A 14,937-nucleotide genomic window follows, 5' to 3' on the forward strand; every position below is an offset into this window, starting at 1 on the left:
AAGCATTGCATAGGGACATCCTTGAACATCTTTAACACCTGGTGACCTCAGCAGAGTTTGGCGTTGCCAGTGGCCTGGCGAGCGTGATGTAGTGGGCGTCTACCTCCCTCCCTACTCCCCCTCTTCCTCCTCCAGCGACCTTCGGTCTTCCCCTTCCTAATAAAAGAATTTATCATCATCATATCGAGGGCGAAAGACTGCCGGTAATAGAGGTGAATTACAACACATTTTAAATTACTCAAGCAAACAGACAAGACATCAGCTCGCTTATTTGATATATTTTATTAGCACTGTCGTCAGAAGTACAGACACTTTGCAGATTAGCACATACAAGTATAGGTGGTTGATTCGAACCGTTTCTTTTCAGAAGCCTTCGGAGTAACCGTCCCCGCCTGCTGAATGCGCTGCATTATTAGCACGCCCTTTTCTCTTCCACATTGCAACCATTAAATGTTGCCCAATCGCTGGTTGTCTCAGGTATTTGCTCATTAAACTGGTCATTCCCTCATTCTTCACTCACTCATTCATCCTCTCACACTCTGGTTAACTCGCAATCACTAGAGTACTCCCTCTACTCGTTAAATCTTTCGCTCACCATTCAACCTGTATTTCAAACACGTATCCTCAGATTCCCCCGCTTTTTCGAATAACACCCGCAACGTGTTTCCAGCTACCGCCACCCAAGTGATGGGGGCGCTGGCGACCCGTTTGGAGGGTCGTAACTATTCACTGGAAGGACGCGGACAAACGTACACAAATGATGAACAGAGAGTAGGCAGAAGTGGAGACGAAGAGGGCTGTTTGCGAACCACCACGTCTTCTGATCCGCTCCCGCGTGATCACGTGACCACCGAACTTTGGGTGGCAAGCTTCGTCCCTCGTTTCTTGCGCTCACGGTGTTGTTTGAGCGGCCGTGATGGAACGATCGACGACGCTGGCCAAATCAGAAGTCCGAATCAATGGAGAGCAGCATGCGTCCCTCTTTCTCCTCCATCTCCTGCGGATGGAAGCACAGTAGTCGTAAGACACCACCCGACATCGTAGCAATCGCAAGAGACAACGTGAAAAGCTTTGCTCTTGCGAAAACTTGCGATTTAAAATACGCTTCTCACAAAACATCTAAACCTTCTCCGATCCATGTCTCAGCAACAACTTTTCGCAAGGGAGTTTTTGCTTAGGCGTTGACCATCTTCGGTCAGTTTGTGGACGGTTGGCATCCAAAGGTAAAGTAGTAGCTGGTCCCGGCTGGTTTACGGCTAAATTCCCAGATGGGCTCAAGTGGTCGTAGTTGGTCCCAGTTGGGACCAGCTGGGTGTTTAACCAGAAACCAGCTGGGACCAGCTACATTTTCTCTTGGGATCTGTCCGACCACTTTCACGCTGTACGGCGTCGAAGCCATGTGGTCTCTGGGATTCGCGTGGCAAGCTGATTTTCTGGAAGCTTGTATGTGCTTGCAGCTTGGAAAAAGAAATGTTTACAATTCATGTTTACAATCTACTGCAATCAAGTCCCAGACTTGTTTTCCGTCGCGGCTGTCTCGACCCACAAGCATGCAACGAAGGCGCAAAATACAGGCACAATACCTGCGTGAGGTCGTCTTCCTCCATGGCGTACATGGCGCAACCGGGCGCGTCCCCCGAGAGCAGGCGAGGCGCCGCGGCAGGAGAGCCGGGCACCACGGCGGCGTCCGACGAGCTCGGCTTGTTGGCGCGGCCCGTGGCCATGAGCTCATCGTCGCCTGGCTCGTCCAGGGGGTCGTGGTCCTCGAGCTCTAGCTGCAGGACCGAGAGTTGCTCGTTGACGAGCCGCGGCTGCTGGAGCCGCTGCAGCTTGTCCCGGTCGCTGCGCAGCACGTCCTCCACGTCCTGGGTGCGCAGCTGGTACCGGTACACGAGGTCGGCTGTCAGCGACACGCCCTCGGTCCAGTGAGGCTCCCGCAGAGCAGCCCGCACGGGGTGCTTGCGGCGACGCTCCTTCATCTCGGAGTCGGTGTCCTGCAGGGATACAGGAGCCACGACGTCAACTTTTAGCCGGCGGGAATGCTGTAGAAACAAAGCATGCTTTGTGATTCGTAATCTGCGATATAAGTTCAGCGTTCAACACGGTTTAGGGGACAGCACAGTATCAGCAACACCGTCCGGGCTTGCTAAGAGCCTTCATAGCTGTTTTTTTTTTTTTGCCTGTTATGGTTGTACTTCGTACGTGAAACGAACATGAAAGATGACCTTGTGATTTTCGTGGTTTGATACCACGTTCTCGCCCACGACTTCCGCTCTTAGGTGCGTTTTGTGCCCGATATGTTCGACAAAACGGAAGCAGGGTTGTGAACAAAAGTAAGCTAAGTTTGTTTCATGGGATGTTCGCTGTCGCCATCTAAGGCTACACAAAGGGCGTGAAGCAAGCGAGACACTTCTTAGCGGAGGCATGCGATTCTTTAGGAGCTCATAGTCTTTAAAGGCGCAGACATGGATCGAGTACAGATAAGGCTTAGCACAGATAAGGCTACACAGAAATTGAACGTAGTCTGTCTACTCGTGCGATGTGATGATACAAGCTAGAGTACGCTAGCACCCTGACAGGCGTTCTTATTCTCTGCACGGTCCATGTTGATTCGTTCACAAGCCCATAACGTTGAGGGCATCGAGAAATTCATAGAGATGGTCGAGTAAACTCGCCACGTAATATAGCTATAGGGTATGGATTCAGTAAGAAGAGACCGGTCAAGTTCTTGGTATAGCTTTTTTTTACGATATCGGTAAACATATTTTTTAATCAGTAAGCTTGAGTAAACTCGTAACAAAGCTACCAAAGAAAGCTGCTGCGGCACACGCAGCTGCAGAACCCCAATGTATGCAGCCGCAGCACGTACCTCTGAGGACTTCTCGGAGGAGAACTGGCTTTCCGAGTTCTCGGACTTCTCGAAGAAGGATGACTCGAACGAGAGCGACACAGAGTCGTCCTGATTCGTGTCCTTGTCGGTGCTTTGGCTATGTCGTCGGTCGTTCGCGTCCGACTCCTGTTTCGCACTCGCCCCCAGGCTCCCGCCCGGACCGCTGAACTTGGTCGCGTACTGCTTGAAGGCTCGCGTAGGGCCGCTGTCGGAGTCCGTCCCGGAGCGCACTTGCGTGCCGCCGCTGACGCCTCCGGGGCCGTCCTTGAGGGCCGACATAGAGGCCCCTCCGCATTGCGCCTTGTCTCCGGACTCTTGCAGGGGCTGCAAAAGACGCTTTGCTGTCACCTCTGTCGGAAGACGGGTGTATAGGCACGGTGACTCAACTACGAGTGATATATGAATGCGCAATGCCGCACTGAACCATATTTGTATAGCTAGGAGTAAACGATGAAGGGACCGTGCATAGCTATGGACTTCCCTTTCGAAGAGGAAGAGCAAGTAGTGCATGGCAAGGAGCCTTAGTCGGCCTGCAATGGCCTCCTTGTAGAAATACCGCGCATCTTCAACCCTGGTTCGTTTCACTTGTTCAGCCACCGCGTAACAATATGAGCTACCTGGTGCTTCGAGATTTCTTTCTCGATTCCTTGTAATGACATTGTGCAGTGCTGATTCTATACCAGTATCATCCCTATAGAAAGCCGAGAGTTTAACTAGCAGAAATGTAGTACTTTGCGCAAGTGTTTTCATATTTCCTTACAGAGAGAGACGGATGTGGTGCAGATACCGTATTGACACGATGGTAGGTAGACCCATTTCTTCGAATTGGAATATCTGAAGTTGGGGGGTCGACCTAGATTCTAAACTTAAACTTGTACCGCCGGCAATGACAAGCCAAACGAGAAATCGGGGACGCAACGGCGTAGTTTCAACTGTGCGCTTGCTTTCCGACTCTACCTAATGCGTGCAGTATTTATCCCGAACGCTCGTTCGCAATACTTTTTTTGCTGCTATTACTGGGCTCACACTGGACGACCACGTGCTGTGGAACCGCAGCAGCTGTGACGGCAGCAGCAGCACTAGTGAAAACAACAGCGAGGGCGAGCTGTAGGTCACGCTACCAATATATTTTAGTCGTGGAATGCACTCGTATGTTGTCTTTATTCTTTTGAAGGTGCAATGCAGGGGGTCGACATGCATTCGAGTCGACATGCATACAATCTGGCAAACACACCAGGTTTTTTTACTAGCGTCGACCTTTTCGAAACCTCCACCGGCTTTATAGATAGCGACCTGCCCATTGCAGCCGGCGACAATGGGAGCCAGCATGCCAAAAAATAGGGATGGGGACGGCACGCTCCGTCAGGTGGGGCTAAGTTTAATCCCCAAACTCGCCAGCTTCACTCCGCACGCAGTGGGGCCTGCGACTGCTCGCATATAAAGTAGCGATCTTACCATTCAATGCTGATTCTACCAATCACTGCCTATAATACCGGCCAACAACAAGAATTCACGGTAAAGCCTAGAACCATTTCTTAGCTATGCAAACGTCCACCAGCACAAGTAAACCACATGTACTGCTACCATATCCGCCCGCTCGACTAGCATTCCTTATTTTCGCGAATTTTCGTTCATTTAAACGTGCAGAAACTTTATCGACTTTTGTTTTACGCTGAGGAGCTTTTTTTTGACGTGAAGCTCGTCTATGCACGTGCAAAAATTCACGGGGAGGGCCCTAGTTTATATAAGCACCCGAACAGGACCCTTCTGTGCGCGGAAGCGCCGTCATTTTTGCAGGAAAACATAATGTTTTTCCAGCGAAACGAGCGCTAATCGACGGCAATCTTTTCGGCGGATGCGGCGTTTTCAGCATAACTGGACCGCCACGTTTGTAGGAGCTCCGTCGGGGTGGCTGAAAAGCCCAACGAATGGGGAGGTTGGGTTCTCCGCTCAATGCTTGCGGTGAGAACCGCAGTTGTGTTCGGGATATATCTTTCTGAGCCACTGCTCCTGGGCCGAAGCGAATGAAACCTGGTGAAAACAAATGGCCTCTGCCGTGCGCCTGCCGGGATGGCTCAGTTGGACACAACAAATAACCACCGCGTACGGTATACGTTCAGTGATCGTAGAATGCAAAAATAGTGCAGGAGCGTTTCTTTTGGCTAGGTTTTTCGCCGAGCCTCCTGCCTAAGCGACTAGAAACTGCAACGTCGGCATCAGACCCACTGCAGGTACTTTTTCAAGAATAACAATCCATGCTGCTGCGGCATGTGCACTGCCTCCACATAAGCTGAAGGTCATACACAAGACTGCGCGGGGAAGTTCTGACGCACGCCCTTTTTTTTTTTTTTTTTGGTAAACCCGTGTTATGCATCGTAAGCCAATGGGAATTGACCATGCGCTGAGTGTTTTTTTTTTCCTGTTTTCCATTTGTATTTCTATGCACTATATGAAATAGTGAGCGACAAGTGCTTCCTTGCTGTTCATTTTTTCTGTTCCATGCTATAAATAAAAAGCGCTTAATATATTTTGTTTTGTCCTTTCGGAAGTAAGCGTGCTATAAAACGCCTGGAATGTCACGGAACGCGTCAGCAAAGGGTTAGCAGCTGTGGACAATTTTTTTCGCGCGATATCTGGGTGAGTGCGCGTTCTGTGGACGCTGGCCGGGTGCGCGCTTTCACCGGCCCAGCTAAGTAACAATTTCGCTCCGAAAAAAAACTCTTATTTGGGCACACAGTGGAGCCCAGAGTAGGTTTGCACTTCAGGGTGAATCGACAAAGGCTGAGCGAAACGGACCGGGAGAAAGACGAAATAACAGCCGTGACAGGCCGAGCAAATGTGAATACAACGGAGAAATAGGCAATAAATGCAGCGCCATCTGGTGCAATGGCGTCGGAAAGAACTAAAAAAAAAGCAATACTGAATACGGCACGCGGAATCGGCGCGCATGGGCAGGTCGCTATCTATAAAGCCGGTCGAGCTCGAAGCCAAGTTTAACATCTCCAAGTTAAAGAGTAGCTGGAAAAATATTTGCCCTGCAATTAAGAGCACCTAATAACTAGCCGTTATTTGCAACAGCTAATGTCTTTATGGAAAAAGGCGGAGAGGGTAAATTTCGAAATCACGTGCAAACTCTTCTAACGTGTGGCCTCAGCTGCCGCACGCATTTTAGATGCAGAGCATCTGATTCACTCGCCTTGTCCCTCCGGCGTCGTCGTCGTTGTCGTCGGCGTTGTCCACCCCTCCCCCATTCTCCTCGCCGAGCCAGCTGCGCTCTCCGCCGCTCACCCCCTCTCCTCTCCGATAGCGAACACTCTCTCGCGAGGGGCATTGGATTGGATTGGATTGGATTGGCTTGGATTGAATTAAAGTGGATTGTGTTGGATTGTGTTGCGTCATAGACGCGGCAGACGCGCTGGGGCCGGCGCATGTGCAGTACTCTCTCTTCCGCGGTTTCCTCTCCTTCGGGCGCGCTGCGCATATAACCGGTGTGCCGTTCTCCGGCGAAGCAACATCCACGCTTGGCTCAAACACCTAGAGTCCACGCCGCTTTAAAAGTACGCCAACGTCGTCATCGACTGGGACCGGCTTACGCAGTCCCCTCAACGTTATGCCCGCTATAAAACGCGGTCCCTTCTGCGCTCCGCCTATGCGTCACATCTACACAAGGGTTCCCGCGCGGGGAGGTGGGAGTTTTTTTTTTTTTGAAGCAACGGTGCGTCGGCAGAAATTTAAAGATGGTTTGGCGGCGCCATCCACGAAATATCGTGCTTAAGTAGCATTCACTTCATGTCAAGCGTACTTTACACACAGCCCAAGGATCGAGGATGCAAATAAGCAGAGAGCTAGCACGCGTACCTTCCTGGACGTGTCGTCGGCGATGTTGTCGGTGGCGGCCCCCGTGGGTGCTCCGGGAGTCTTGGTGTCCGCCTTGGAGGCCTCCTGGCCGCCGCCTCCCCCGCCGACCGGGGGCTGCTGCCAGAGCGGCATGAGCGGCAGGGCGCCGCACTGCCACATGCCCTTGGACTGGGGACCGTCTCCCGTGGGTAGTGACGGGTAGAGGGGCACGCCGCCCACGTACATCACTGCGCAGGAAACTGTGGCCGTCAACTCGTGACAGGAAGGGCTCGGGAGAATGCCATGCTACACTCTGTTACGATAGGGTACCGAAGTATTGGGCTAGTTGGAAGATACTCATCACGGTCAGCGCAGACAAAAAAAAAAAGCACGGCACTGGAAGCGAGAGGACGACACAGCGCTCGTGTCATGTCGTCCCCTCTCTGACTGTGCCGTGTTTTTTGTCTGTGCTCACCGTCATTATCGTCCTACGAGGCATTCTGAGTAGAGCGCGTATTGTGCGATCTAGTGGTAATTTCATTTGTTTAGCTAAACGTTCACGTTCGGTTCCTACGACCATCCCGCAGCTATAAATCGCGGCCACACACCGTCTCCGTGGGCATCAAGCGTACAGGGTTGAAAGCGCGGGAAGAAATAGAGCCTAGTCGATTTTAGCACATACATGCTTAAAGTGGGCCATGAAGGCGAACACAACTTCATTCTGTCTGAACGAACTACCCTTTGTAAGTCACTCAGCTCCATACCAGCAACCGGGAAAACGCAAAATGAGCCCAAGGACGCGGTTTCGATTCCCGGCCGCGGCTGCCGGTTTTCTGATGGAGGCGAAAAGCGAGAACACACCCGTGGGTTCGAGATTTCGGCGCACTTTGTTAAATATCTCCACGTCGTCAAAATTAATCCGGAGCCTTCCACTACGGCGCGCCTCACCGCCTGTGTAGCGTGGGAGTGTTAAAGCTCATAATCAATCAATGAAGAAACGCAAAATAATGAAAAACTCAAATTTCGCGCTACAGTGGCGCAATATGATAAGGACAGGTGTTATATGGACCAGCACTAAAACATGTAACTATCATTGTGCTGCGGCAAGTTAGCACAGGAATGATACGATCAAACGGAACTAGAGTCCCCACTATACAATCACCCAGTCAAGTTTCTCGGCGCTGGCTCAGGTCGGGGGCCGCCAATCACACAAACAATATTGATTTGATTGATTATGGGGTTTAATGCGCCGACGCTTCACAGGCAACGAGGCGCGCCGTAGTGGAGGGCTCCGGATTAATTTTGACGACCTGGGGATCTTTAACGTGCACCGAAATCTCGAACACACGGGCGCTTTTGCTTTTCGCCTCCATCAGAGAAGCGGCCGCCGCGGCCGGGAATCGAGCCCACGTCCTCGTGCTCAGCAGCACAACGCCTTGGCCACTAGCCGCCGCGGCGGGTACACAAACAAGATTCTGCGGCGTCATAGAGAAATCGCTGCAAAGTGACTGAGTAGTCGCCACTGCTTCACATGTTCTCTTCAGCGCATCGAATAATCGTTTGAAGTTTGAGATGAATTCGCTATCATCGTTAAAGCAGTCAACCTACGCGTGTTTGGTGAGCACGTACCGGGTATGAGGAAGGGCGCGGTGCCCGCTGGTGAGTGCGCACCCCCGAAGGGCACGTAGGTGTAGGTGGGGATGGCCAGGTTGGGCACGAAGGCGGCCACGTTGTCCGGCTGCGACGTGACCAGCGAGGCGGCCGCGTGCAGCAACGGCGGGAACGGAGACGCCGACGCCCCTCCTCCGGCCGCTGAGCCTGCGCGCACAAAACTGTCACGCAAAGTGTCGCGGATGGACCATGGGCTTGCCGGCGAGATGCTGCACTCCACAGACCAATTTGCGCCGTCAGCACGTACTGCAGTTGAGATGATTAGTGCTGAGCTTGAAAATTTCGAAGCCCCATCGTGTTGGTCCTATTTTTAATGCCGGCAGCTCTACCGAGCTACCGATAAAAGATCCATGTACCTCTATGCACCTCTGTCCTGACGGGTTTTATGTAGCCTTCAAGGCTGTAATGATTCTGAGTATAACCCTTCGTCTCTGCAGTTCACGAAACTGCTCATTATTGAACAACAGCGCTTAAACGGGACAAGAGATTTACCGGACAGAGCGCCGAGCAACAACGAGTGATCGGCGCTCTCTCCGGTAAATCTCTTGTCCCGTTTAAGCGCTGTTGTTCAATAGTGAAGTATGTACCAATAAGCTCGCACTACCACGCTTTCTCTGTTCGTGATGGCCAGTGTTTCGTGGCGCTACTGATGAAGTTCGCAATGAAAGCAGGGGTGAAATGGGAAAGGAGTGGCATCATCACGTGGGTTCGCACACAAGGCCTTAAAAATATCAAATTAAAATATGCCTCCCAGAACACGAGCATTTTTCCGACCCAAACCTTCATCGGAATGCTTTCAGCGTTGCTTTCCCAAACACCTTCCGAACAAACGGTGCTAAGGCAGCTACCCCTTTTTTGTGGTTACGCCGTTGGGAATGTTCTCCCTTCCCGCGGGCTGTCACCCAGGACCCACCGCTGACCCCCAATGATTTCGCTGATCACGCACTGACGTGGTGCGCAAGCAATTTTCGGACAGCGTATAGTACTGACCATCGGCTGCCGTGCTGTCACGGGTGGGCTTGTTGTGCTTGTGCAGGTTGGAGTTGACGGGCGGTGATCCGCTGCGCTTGAACCGGTGGCCGTCTTTACCGGTGGCCCCATTGAAGTCGTCCGCGCCTGCGTTGCCCGCGGGTTGCTGCTGCTGCTGCTGCTGCTGCTGTTGTTGCTGCTGTTGCTGCTTCATGTGCTTGTGGGCCAGTCGGTTGTGCTGCAGCAGGACTTCTTCGGTGAGCGGCTGGCACGGAGGGTACTTGTCGTCCGCGCTGCCACCACCGGCGCTGCCGTTGCGGCTGCTTCCGCTGCTGCTGGCGCGCATCTGCTGCTCCTGCAAGGCAGCGGCAGGTGAGCTCTCTGCTAAACCATGGGACGGTGGCAGGCAGCAGCGTCGCTAGGGCGCTGAAGACGGCAAACCTTCCAGGAGCACTGCCTCACTTGTGTGTTCTCTAGTTTAAAAAAGTGCTCTGCGGGACACTCTAGGCGTTTCTTATCGGAGCAGGCAACTGTCGCTTTCATTCGTAGGAAATAAACCTAGCTGTTTAACTTTTCAAGGTAAACACACAGAATTCTCCATTGTCATCATAGTTCTTACGTTGCTTTTTGTCCAGGGACAGATGCAGAACCGTAAGGGGCGTAGGGTTGGCCTAGTGTGGCCGGCTGGAGTTCACGTGCCCGTAAGTAACGTTGGAGGGGATGGGAGAAATCCCCACTTGCATGGCAGCAAACGGGTCGCGTATGGGAAAAAAGGAACAGACGCTGGTCTCCGCGCGAAATTTCGGGCCGGGCCGGTTAAGAGTGCACGAAACGAAAAAGGCCCCAGCAGTGCGATGAAAAAACGAGTTGTATAGAGTACGACCGTACGGGTTCGATGTTTTCTCAAACAGCTTTATAGTCCCGACGGGGATATATGATGCACCTTGGAGTGGTGGATGAAAAATGAGTGTTAGGAAGCAGTGAGAAAAACACTCTGAGCTACAGGGTATCTGGAATGCATTTCCACTACACTCTTAAAAAAAGGTCGTGGCACTTACTAACAGAACACTAACCAGTTACCTGCCTCAGTATACACTACCTATGTACACTGTCACAGTATACACTAGCCCGGTACTACCTTTTTACTAGCATCTTCGCTAAGAGTGTAGCTGCACGGTTCCGACAGCGAAAACAGCTGAAAGAGATGACATCAAAAAAAAAAAGAAGAAAAAAGCCGCGTCGGGGTGACAAACGCATGACAGATGGAATTTGGAGGTAGCACGGATGTATTCGAAACTGGGGCTTCCGCAAACGTGTCAACATGCTACTTCCGCAGTTGCTGCAGCAGGAAACGGAACCTGTCACTGCGAGTTTAGGGACGCCACCGCCTGGGCCCCTACAGCTTACCGTTGAGGCAAACGAGTTATCTTACCTTGACTGTCAGGGACTCGTTGCCGGAGTCGCCCGTCGTGACCGAAGAGTGCTTGCGCTTCGAGTCTGAGCTCCGACCCCCGCCGCCACTGCCTCCGCCACCGCTTCCGGTCTTGCTTCCGCCGCTTCCGCCACTGCCGCAACCGCCACTACCACTCCCGCCATTGCTGCCGTAGTTGCTGTCGTTGAGCGCGAAGTCCGAGGCCGACTTGCCTTCGGATGACTCTGGGGAAGCTGCGCAATGTAATAAGCCAAGTGGGTGAGTGCCGTAGAAATTTGGGCTTTTTATTTAGTACATGATAAAAAAGGAGAGGTTGACGCCATGCTTGAGCCGCGGCTACTCCTTCTTACGTACGTTGGGAAGTTCTTGTATTTATTACAAAGTTCAATCGATTATAAAGAGACTTAGAGAGGATAACAAACTACACCGAATGGCACACAAGACACTAGATAAAACAATTTCTCTCTTGTACCAAGTATAAACGGTATAAGGGACAAATTGTATGAGTGTGAACGGTAACTGTAAGGAACGGCACAGAGTGAATTCATGTAGAAGCAGCGACGGGGCGCAAAGTACGCACGATACAAGACACAACATAAAATACAAATGGGCGACGTGAAAAGATTGCACAATAAAAAACGAATAAAAAGTAATAGAAACTAAGGATGTTCCTGGACTCTAAAGAGCATAACTGCAAAAGAGTGAGCGCCGTTTCAAAACTAATAAGAGCCCACAATTTGGCTGGAATCTAAGAACATCTTATGAGCCAGAAATGAACGCCTTTGCTGGCTCGGTGTTGGCTATAAGCCAGAACTTTGGAAAGGTTGAACAGCTTATTGTAGAATGGCATAAAAACTTTTTTTTTAAATTTAGCCTTGTTGGTTCATAACTTTCAAACTGCAGCGCAGAAGACGAAGGAAAACTAACGAGTAAGAACACACAGCTCTGTGTGCGTCTACTCGTTCGCTGTTGCTCGTCTTCTGCGCTACATCTTGAAAGGCCAGTGCCCTGCGCGCGCTGTCTGAGCAGTCACGAGATGGCGCAAACACCTCTTCTCAAACTTGCTACCTTGACCACAAAGTTTCCTTTTAATGCCGGAATACAATCCCCAAAGACTGAATGTCTTCGTGGGCCTCTGCGTATTGTGCCCACACGAGAAGCGGTATCCTCCGTGTAACTCCTCACGTGAGCGGTAGGGCACGTTTAATACACCTGTCCCTCTTTGCATAGAGGAAATATTTCTTCCTTACCAAGCTAACCATTCGAGCATTGCGTAGGCACATTGTCGAGGGATGCAATTTTTTTTTAATGTTCAGTGGCCTGTAGCCATGTAAGTGTCAGAAACAAAATTTCTTGAATATGTTTATGAAAAAATAACAGTGCCTAATGCAACCAAAACTGTAATCGGGATGCATCGGGCCAGAAGCTATACCCTTGCACATAGACCGTTGCCTTTCTTTGAGTCTGGGTATTCGCAGTGAAAATAGTATGCATTTTATGCTGGAATTGTCTCCTTTTTCCTCCATCCTGGGACTATTTTTTCCTACGAGCTGTAAATTAAAGAGGAGCGTGAAAGTTTCCGCGGGTCAAGAAAAGAATGTGATTCTAAGGATGAGTCTGAATCGGCGCTGGATTTTTCCACGTGGCGTCCCGCGTGGGTGGCAGCAATGAAGGAGAAAGAGGTAGGTACTCGCCCCTGTCTGCATACATGGCTGTCAGCACTAGCAACAGGCGCTTCCGACTTCGAAGACAAGAGGCTGGTTAACCGTGTCTGCTAAGGTAGGCTACTTAACTATGTCGCAAAGCTCACGAAAATCGACGAAAAGCGACTCAGCCGCTCGTTGTTTTCAGTGCTTACCTGTTGCCTTGCAGGCCTCTTCGTCACGATTTTCGTGCGGAATCTGGACGCTGTCCAGCTTCATCTCTGCCGGACAGTCAGACGAGTTCGTCTTCGGGTGGCTCGCGAAGAACCTGCGTTTTCGCGACACGTGAACTCCTTAGAAGCATAAGGGGTGTGATTTGAAAGAGACGAGACCCTGACTGTTGGGGTCTGGATTTCCGAACACGCTTTGAGAGTCCAGCATTTCACTTTAGAGCGCAACGCAGCGAATTTGCAAATCGTGCACGCGCATCGATTTTTCGGTAGTTGTCTAACCTTCGTTCGTCTTCGTACAAATCGAGCTCTTTCTTACAAGTGACGATAAACGTAATTCGCTCTGGAAGTGCGCTAGTGAACGCCCTATGGACAAACAAATTTTACATGCACCATCTTCCTCTGCCCTTGTTTTCCCTTTCTCCCAATGGGGCCGTTTGTCCTCCTATGTTGAATAAAGTAATTCATTCCGTCCGTATAAAGTTTTCGAGTTCATGGAGGTCTAAAGGTATACGTGTGGCATTCGTAATCACAAAAAAAATGTTATCTTTATCGCCAGTTATGCAAAACTGGCTGCCACGTAAGCCGATAGGCTTAACTGATCAAACCATGAGAGAGACAGGTCGAGTGGGCGCCACTAGAAATCACGGTGCAAGGATGCAATATCGGTGGTAGCGATTCCTAACTGCCCGCTTCAAGCATCAGGTATATGTACACATGCATTACCAGGGTTAAGCAAAAGGGTTTCCGTGAACACACGCCCGAACAAGAAAGATCACCCACAGCAGCATCAACAACATACTTCGACAAAGCAATCAAATAAGTGAATGAAAAGTGCCCTGCTGAATACTTTATGCTCCCGAGCAAAGTTGAGACGTACCTCTCAATGTTTTCCTGGTATCTGATTTCCTGAATGTTTGGCGGGGACTCGCTAGACGGGTCCGAGTCATGCAGTTCCTGGTGCGGAGATATTTCGCCCATCACCACTGAACCTTGGTCCTGCGGGCAAAAAACAAAAAAAAATGAACATGGCAGGAGAGCACAGAATTCAGCCACAACGTGTTCGTTAGAGTACGCACTACACCTTGCGCTTGGTTCTTTTGTTCTTGCCATATACAAATGTGAAGACAGGGATATTGTTTACTTACGGAACACGTGCAGCCCTCGATTGGAACTTGCTCCTCGCCTGGATGCATTGAACGAAGCAGAAAATGGGAAGATGAAGGCGTGTTAGATGTTTCTCATTTCTCGCATATTGAGAGAGAGAGAGAGGAGAGAGAGAGAGAGAGAGAGAGAGAGAGAGAGAGAAGAGAGAGAGAGAGAGGAGAGAGAGAGAGAGAGAGAGAGAGAGAGAGAGAGAGAGAGAGAGAGAGAGAGAGAGAGAGAGAGAGAAATCGTTGATTTGTTAAGCATTCAATGCGTCACGCTTCACTTGCGCTCAATGTCCTGTAGCCTAATGAAGTTCCAAGGCTTAAAAATCAGCCGCGTATCTGTCAAATTCGCTGAAAATGTCGTCGAAAGACTATAGTCCCTTCCCTATAGCCTTCCCTGCCACATAACTCCGTCTCCTTTCTCCCCGCTCCCGCCTTCCCTTCCCTCTCGCAACTTCCCTGATGCATGCAACGGAGGCGTGTCCATTGAATTCAAATTCCCTCGTTCGGCACTGCCCGCGCGCCATCTCCCGGGATGGAGAGCAAAAAGACACGCACCTTTGTCGATACGCTTGTGCGCCATTTCGTCCACGAGAGTGCTGACAAAAGAGGCGAGCTCCTTGCGCCTCTTGTTGGACCGCTGTCGCAGGTGGTTGCTTTCCCGGGGCTTCACGGGCTGCGAAAACAAGGTCTTTTGATATAGGAGGGCTTCGTCTAACTAATCTGCAATTCGCTTGACCTGGCTGTTAGCATAAATATCACGAATTGCAAGCACTGAAGCGCACAAAAAATTTGGCTGGCGTATTTTTTTTTCTGGGCCTTTATGCTCCAAAACTTTCTATCCTAACCGGCGTGCAAGGTGCTCGTTTTCTTCTCGCATATGTTCCCAAGCGATCCTACGTGTGTTCCAGAATTGCAGTTTTGCCCGAAACTGTGTCTACAGAGCACCCAACGGCCTGTTTATAGGATCAATATGTTGTCGGGCAAATACTGATTCGAGGCAAAGCCATTTCGAGGTATGACAAGTTTGAAAACTTTGAGATCAAATCACATGTATTAAGTGAAGCATAGAGGGGCTCCCCTGTAGCCCGCCTGCCAACTTCCAACAGGGCAA

The 14,937-nt window shown here is 50.7% G+C and overlaps 1 protein-coding gene across 1 annotated transcript in view; it reads right to left on the minus strand.

Moving 5' to 3' along the window:
- Window positions 1–263: 263 nt before the first annotated feature.
- Window positions 264–14,937, minus strand: part of Per (period circadian regulator) — a gene marked incomplete in the record, with an annotated part of 38,024 nt that continues 23,350 nt past the window's right edge. Inside the window, 10 exon segments of the mRNA XM_077676186.1 lie at window positions 264–997; window positions 1,584–1,994; window positions 2,870–3,214; window positions 6,749–6,975; window positions 8,357–8,545; window positions 9,389–9,722; window positions 10,800–11,032; window positions 12,658–12,770; window positions 13,553–13,671; window positions 13,821–13,858. Of these exon segments, the coding sequence (XP_077532312.1) occupies window positions 944–997; window positions 1,584–1,994; window positions 2,870–3,214; window positions 6,749–6,975; window positions 8,357–8,545; window positions 9,389–9,722; window positions 10,800–11,032; window positions 12,658–12,770; window positions 13,553–13,671; window positions 13,821–13,858 (2,063 nt within the window).

Source organism: Haemaphysalis longicornis, unplaced genomic scaffold (assembly GCF_048455015.1).
Source record: "Haemaphysalis longicornis isolate Haplotype H1 unplaced genomic scaffold, Haemaphysalis longicornis Haplotype H1 scaffold_7, whole genome shotgun sequence".
In the NCBI taxonomy this organism is placed as follows: domain Eukaryota; kingdom Metazoa; phylum Arthropoda; class Arachnida; order Ixodida; family Ixodidae; genus Haemaphysalis; species Haemaphysalis longicornis.